This window comes from Siniperca chuatsi, linkage group LG23, assembly GCF_020085105.1.
Source record: "Siniperca chuatsi isolate FFG_IHB_CAS linkage group LG23, ASM2008510v1, whole genome shotgun sequence".
In the NCBI taxonomy this organism is placed as follows: domain Eukaryota; kingdom Metazoa; phylum Chordata; class Actinopteri; order Centrarchiformes; family Sinipercidae; genus Siniperca; species Siniperca chuatsi.
Window position 1 is genome coordinate 5,263,732 of NC_058064.1, and position 7,659 is coordinate 5,271,390.

The 7,659-nt window shown below is 40.0% G+C and overlaps 1 protein-coding gene across 1 annotated transcript in view; it reads left to right on the plus strand.

The window, feature by feature from the left end:
- The window catches only part of nrip2 (nuclear receptor interacting protein 2), a 29,744-nt gene extending 25,228 nt beyond the window's left edge, over nt 1-4,516 (plus strand). Inside the window, exons 5-6 of the mRNA XM_044185317.1 lie at nt 143-195; nt 2,079-4,516. Of these exons, the coding sequence (XP_044041252.1) occupies nt 143-195; nt 2,079-2,195 (170 nt within the window). The 3' untranslated portion in view covers nt 2,196-4,516. The remainder of the gene's footprint in view (nt 1-142; nt 196-2,078) is intronic.
- Nucleotides 4,517-7,659: the final 3,143 nt, after the last annotated feature.

The window sequence follows — 7,659 nt, forward strand, 5'->3', positions numbered from 1 at the left end:
TGATGATTTAACCTGGATTCAGGCTAGTGTATGCATGTTCAGACGAGGGTCTTGCTGAATGGGAATCGGAGCAGTTATAAAATTCAATTTCTTTCATTCCCACTCCTCTCCCCTTATCTTTCCTTTCTCCTTTCACTTTCAGAGGATGAGGCCTTTGAGCTGTGCCTGGGTCTTCAGACTCTGTTGGAACTTAAAGTAAGGGCCTCATTTGCTTTGCTAATATTTGGTGTGCCTTATCATGTGTCTTTTTGTGTGTGTGGTTTTTAAAGAACCTGCTGCCTGGAATGGTCACATGGCTTTAAATAAGCAAAAGGGAAGAAGAAGAAGACGACGAAGAAGAAGAAAAATAAATGCTAGTAGAAAAATTAACATTTCAGGGGGAAAGATGGAGGCACAATTCTCAAAAAGAGATGTACTGGATGCAGAGTTATCTAGGTGCAAGGCTGGGTGGTGTTATTTTAGCGGCACAGCTATCTATTAGATGCCCACTGTGCAGGTAAAACCCAAATTGAGGACATCCTGTGAGGTGGGATTTTGAATTTGCACATTTGAAAATGCAATTTAAACACCATGAAAAAACTATCTGGCAATCTGAAGTTAGTGCACTCCCTTATGTCAGTATTACATGTGCTGCATCTGGTTAATATCTTCCTAAAAATCTAATTAGAGTGGGACTTGAGGGTATGAAAGGAACATGAGTTCCCTTATAAGTAGCCCTTAAGGATTTTGTAATGTAAGATGAACATTTTCCTCCAAGCTCACTCCTGTATTTTTCTGCAAACTTTCATAAACAATTTAGTAATGAATTAAAATGAATGGCGTAAACTATCTTAGGGTTTATCGTATAAAAGGTTTCAGTCGTGGGTCGTGGACTCCTGGACGAATGAGGGACTACACCGTCTTATCTTAGGGTTTATTGAAATGTAAATGTAACACAACGACTGCAAAAGAAACTCATCCCTGCTTTCTACTGAAGGACTCATCAGAGATACTATAGTCAAATGCCATCGTCATGTTAAACCCTAGAAGTTTTAGGTTTTGATTATAGATTTTAGGTGATTCTGATGGTATACGATTTTAGAAGAATTTAGAGCAGAAACAATTTGTTTATTTTTAAAGCAAAAAAACAAAACAATGTTTTAGTAAACTGAATATTTTTGGGTTTTGGATTGTTGCTCAAGTGATTTAAAGACATCACCTTGGGCTTTAGGAAATTGTGATCGGAATTTTTCACTATCTTCTGACTTTATTTGCCAAACGATTAATTGTGAAAACAATCGTCAAATTAATTGATAATGAAAATAATTGTTGCAGTTGCAGCCCTAGAAAATTTAAACAACCACAGTGAAAATTGGTGCAGCCTGTGTGTTACTTAACCCATTCATCTCAGTGCCCTTGGAAGCAGGTCCAGTAGCGGTGTACGTTGCTTCCACAGTGTATTTTATATACGACCACTGGGGGGCGCTAACGTAAGAAACTTTACACACAAATCTACACATAGTGGTTTTAAGTCATTTTATGTAATTGGTGAGAATTATATCATACCAACATGCTGAGTAGCCGAATGCTAGCAGCTAACTTGCTGCATGCCGTACAGTCATCTCCACGTGACTGTCCACACACACATCCGGCTACCCCCCGTTTCCTCTACAGTGCCACCTCAGAGTGCCGTTTCCTGTGAGAACTGTATGAGAGATGTTTACACTCTGCACTTCTGTCCACTGACTAATCGTTTCACCTCTATAACAGATAAACATAAAGAACACAAGGACATAGCTAATCTGAGCAAATCTGGTCACGTAGTGCAGTGGCTCACAACCTTAAAACAAAGCAATATCTACTTCAACTATGTAGGCTATTAACGGAGTGATTTTCCCTTCTCAGATTGTTAACTTTAAGTAATTTAACAGGCCTGAATGGGTAAAACTATCTAGTATTCCACAAGAAAATATTAATAATTATAGACGCCTGAAAAAAGAAATATTGCAGAATACATTTTTATTGTATCCTATCCCATTAATCATCTCCTGACCCTGATGTAATATTACTTATGTTTCCCTATGTGTGTCCTCTCACAGTGCTGCCTGGACCTGAGCAGTCGGGTCCTGAAGCTGCAGGGCTGCGGCGAGGAGCTGCCCTTCCTGAACCCTTTGACCGACAGCCAGTGCCAACACGACACCAACGAGAACCTGTGAGCTCGACTCGACGGTGGCGACCACTTTCCTTGAATCTCGACTGGTTGCCGTTTGTGTCTGGACCGTCCGATCACAGTGTCTCACAACTGCCAGAACATGGATGAGCATTCGCCACCGTCATTCTTGAGTTTACATCATTGTGTTTGTAGAATTAAGACATTCACCATGATTATTTCTTATATTAAATTAGCCTAGTTTACAGAGCGGATGAAAGCCAGTTATGAGCCAATCCGATCTCTGAGTCTAATCATTCTTTATGATTATAATGTATATTCAAACCAATTCCTCTGTTGAGCTGCTTGGGTACACTGGGAAAGGGAAAACCATTATAATCATTAATAATTAAAGTGAACTTTAGTGGAATATTTTGTGATTTGGCTATACAAAAATTTGTGATAAAGTAATTAAAAAACTGTTAATTGTAAACCTTATCATTTCAGTTTAGATGGTGTTAAAGGAATAGTTTTATATTTTGAGACACAAACACGATTGGTTTTCTTACCAAGCTATATGAGAAGATACCACGCTCAAACTGGTCAGCTTAGTTTAGCATAAAGTCTGGAAACAGGGGGAAACAGCTAGCCTGGCTCTGTCCAAAGGTAACAAAATCCGCCTATGAGCACCTCTAAAGCTCACTAATTAACATGTTACACCTCTGTTTAATCCGTACAAACACTGAAATGTAAAAAAACATCAAGTTGCAGTTTTATGGTAAAGGAAGTCTGTACCAGGCTGAGAAATAGTCTTTATCCATTACTTTAAGCTATTTCAACCATTATCCATTACTTTAAGATAACTAATTTAAATATTTGCTCATTACTTTTAGCTAACTACTTCAACTGTTCATTCATTACTTTTTAGCTAACTATTCCAACCATTTATCCATTACTTTTAGCTATATATTTCAACCATGTATTTATTAGTTTTAGTTAACTGTTTTGACTTCTCTGCTCGCTTGCTAACTAGTTTTCACACACTCTCAATCACTGGATTAAACACACAAGACATAACATGTTAATTAGTGAACTTTAGAGGTGCTGATATGTATATATTGTTACCTTTGGACAGAGCCAGATTAGCTGTTTCGCTAAAGTCTGCAGGCTGTAGCCTTACATTTACCAAACAGTCGTCAAGAATGTGAATAAGCGTATTTACCAAAATGTCAAACTATTCCTTCAAGAATCAACATGACTCGTCTAAAAAGTGTCGGTACTCAGGATGCCCTTTCCAGTGTGTTAAAAGGAAATTTTGAGAAGTCTTGAAGTTTTCAGAAGTCATTAGGTTTGAATCAGGCTAGGATAATGACGGGCTCTCATCTTGAATTTGAAAAGAGATCTGAGGAAAATACCGCAGTTTATGATGTACTTATATTCAGCTTTGTAAAGCCCCTTTACTCTTTCTTTCCCCATCAGAAGACAGATGTGGTTAAGGTTTCCAGGAGCACACTTCCAGTCAATCAAGACAGCCTAGACTAAATTACAGTAGTTCCCTATAAATCCCTTCTAATAAAAATAGACTTCAGGCCAGCCAGCAAAACATATTTGAGTCAGACTGAGCTACATATATATCAAAACATTCCATCTGCATGACTTTGTAAAGTTCTGCCTTTAAGTCTGCATGTTTGTGAACTAGTCTGATTGTGTCACATTGAAAGTCTGAAGGGGCTGTGTCTGTGTGTTTATGTGTGCATGTGTGTGCGTTAGGAGTCCAAGCAGGGTTTTTCTGCCTTGTTTTGGCTTGTGTTTCACATGGGAAAAAAGTGGAATAGGTCCTATCTTCCCCAAACCGGTCCACCGAGCTCCGGTCACAACAAGCTGCCAAAAGCCGACCCCAGCTGCCTTCCCTCTCTGCCTCTTTCAGGAGATTTTCATCACTCGGCTGAGGCTGCGCTCTGTGCCAAGGCCCCTCTTCAAGCTCATCTTTTTCTTTATTCGGAGGAACGGTCTTCTTTGTGTATTTACCGCCTTTTTTGGCTGATGTTATCCACTTTGACGCCTCATGTTTGCTGATTTGCCTGTCACAAGAAAAGAACTCCCCACTACAGTGCCACCTGCCTCTCCCGTCTCTCAGTGTTTTTATGGTGTGGAGAATCAAGAACTGCCTCAGATCATGCTCTTCTTGAGCCGTGCCGTGCTTTTGACTGTGCTACAGTATCCATCTAACCTCTTTGCGGAGGATTACTAATGTTTGTTTCTCTTTGATGTAGTAGTGACCTTCCTACGCCATATGAGAGGAATCGATGTATGACAGAAATTTATTTTTGGTGTTTCTCTTCTTCTGAACAGTATTTTCTCTGCCTAATAAAATATGTATTCTGGCTAGCTCTGTTTGTATTTGTAATTGTAATATTAACTGACACAGCATGGAGGAGTGATGGGCCCATTTGGAAACGCAGAGCAACATTATGTGAAAGGGCAGCCGTTTAAAATCTCTAATCTCCGTCTGTCTGAATAATGTGAATCACCAGACTGGTTGTGGGAGGGCTCCACTAGAAGACAGCCAGAGCAGCCACTTCCTAGTTTTATTGGACATCACATTGATTCCCATGGTCTGTACTTGCAAAACACCCGTGTATGTGCCCTTCACTGGTACATCCTGCTATATAAAGAACCTTGTCATGTCAGAACAGAGAAAGCAGATGTTCCCACAGCACCAAGGAGCTCCGGCAGTTGACCCCTCTGACCATTGAAGGTTCCCATCTCGCTGTATTGCACTTCTTCCATGACACAGATAGAAGACAGTCCAAGTCAAGTCTGTCAGAGAAAGTCTCAAGTCAAGTTTTAAGTCTGGTAGTGCTGAGGGGCAAGTCCAAGTCAAGTCTCAGGTCTTCATAAGCAAATTGCAAGTCTAGATGCAAGATGCATTTTTTACATAACTGAGACATGTCCTTTCCATGCACAGGCCTAACAGCTGAACATTCAAGCCGGTGCTAAACTGATTAGATAACTAATCAATCGACATAAATTTTGATTAAATTCAATGACTATCTTGATTGTTTAACTCATTTATCAAACATTTGCTGGTACCGACTTCTCAAATGAGATTTGCTGTTTTTCTCCATTTTATATCATTTTAAAAATAATTTTCTTTGTTGGTTGGATAAAACAAGCAATCTGAAGACGTCACCTTGGCCTCTGAGATATTGGGAGAGGCATTTCACCATATTTTCTAACATTTTATAGACTTAATGAACAATCAAGCAATAAAAAATAATAATCAACAGATGAATTGATATTAAAAGATGTTTGTTGCAGCCCTAATTCAAGCTCTGTGGCAATGCAAGGTCTGCCTAGCTGTTGCGGTCTTTATTTCTTATTGCTCTGGGAATTTAGGTCCAAATGTGAGACTCGAACGTTTTTGCTTTCAAGAGTAGAAATACAAAAACTTAACTTACAGTCTCAGTCAAGTCCAAGTCCTCATTTTTGTGACTTAAGGCACAAGCCTCCTCCTGTGCTGTATGCTATATTACAGATGCCACTGTGACAAGCACACAAAAAACAATACTACACTGCAAAACTAATGAGACCAGACGGTAAATCCAGAGGTGTTCAGCTAAAGAAACGTCTAACAAAATTAGTCACAACAGAAGAAGTACTCCACTTCCATTTTTTTTTTTTCAGGGACACATCTGCATTAGATTGGTATTTTATTTCTGTTTTGACACGTCTGTTTCCTCTTGTCAGAGCTGTCAGGCGATGCTATTTCTGTTGCGCTCCGTGTGACAGCTCCCTGCACCGGTAAGCCAGGGAACACGGGGAAAAGAACATTACAGGAACACAAAATTACAACAAACCTTGTTAGAGAAGATCCCCCTCAATACGCCCCCAACCTTGTTTTCAGTCACTTTGCACACCACATCCTGTTAACACTGCAGCAGGTAACACCTCTGCTTGGAAAGTACCATTAGTCAAGTGTTCTCACAGAAAACACACTGTGGTCGTACTTTTCCTCTTTGTACTGGTGTCTTTAGACAAATGCATGTCATTCAGTCATGATAAGGAACAAGAAAAAGTGAATGCGTAAGTTGAGCTGTAGGCAGTAGTGAATGCCTGATTCTGTCTGTGCAGTAGAGGTGTTGCATAAAGTAACGTGTCTCATTCTCCCATACAGTATGCATGAAGAGGCAGATCTTGACTGGAGAGGTGGTACACTGCTACTGCAGAAGGGGGTGACTAATATAAATCTCCACCCAGAGGACTAAAAGCACACACAGTAACATGGTGATCTCCCCAGACTTACAGTACACTGCCTGTGTGCTTAATCACCCATGTAATAGTATTTAGTAGTGAGTAGAACGTGGAAATGTCCTCACAATAAAACAACTAAACATTACACGAGTTATAGTTATTGTAGTCTCGTCTCTGCTTCCAACAATAATTACAGAGTCATGATTAAACAGCTAATGCACTCAAGTGTCATCTTTAGCCATAGTTTCGAGGTTGTGTATTTAAAGGAGTCAGTTTGTTGTTATTGTATATTTTTCTTACTGTCAAAAAAACGTTAGTCCGCCTCTCAATATTGTCCCTATCCTGTCTGTGGCACTCAGCCCCAAGCCCAAATACATTGTTTAATTTTTTTTAAAGGCTCAGTAATTTCCTAAAACAGCTGGACACTGTAGATTTTTGCAATAGTTATTCAAACAGGAGTAAAAAGTGCATTTGTTGTTATTTTCAGCAGTGGATTAATACACATTTGGTGCTCTAGTAAGTCTTTCCGGCAGCAAAACGGTGTATGTTCATTGTAATGAAGAAAATGTCGCCCAGTGGCTCACTGACGTGTTCTCAGTAGTTTTTAAAACAATAATGGAGCTCTATAGCACAGAGGAATAAGATACACCAGGCTTCGGCTACACAGACAATACGTGTTGGTGGTCAATTCATTGGTGGTTTGGTTTTTTAATAACAATGAGAAAAACTGAATATGGCGTGAATGTGCAAAGTAAATTTCAAGGCAATCCATTCAATATTTGTTAAGATATTTTAGTCTGAGCCAAAGTGGTGCTACTAGAATGGCTTATAATGAATTTTAAGCCTGCATATAAAACTTTTATTTGCAGTGTACTTTTTGGATTTCTGCTCTACTTCACACGATCAGAGGCTGTGGAAGGCGAGTGTGGACTTTGCCACAGACCTTTGATGTAAGCTTGGCCCACTCCTCCATCCAGACCCTCATCACAGCCTGTTTATTTACTTTGCCTGTCACCAGAAATAGCTTTCTGACTCTTTTTGTCCTTCATCTCTATCAATAGCATCTCCTCCCTCTTTGCATCACTCCCTCCATCGAGTGAAGGCTTGCACACACACACACACACACACACACACACACACACACACACACACACACAGTGCAGCAGGCTCGATTAACTCAGTGGGAATGACCCACAAGCCAAAAACCCCAGAGAGAGAGGTAGGGATATTGTGAGGGGAATATTGATCAGACCAGGTCCTCTGTGGTGAGGCAGCTG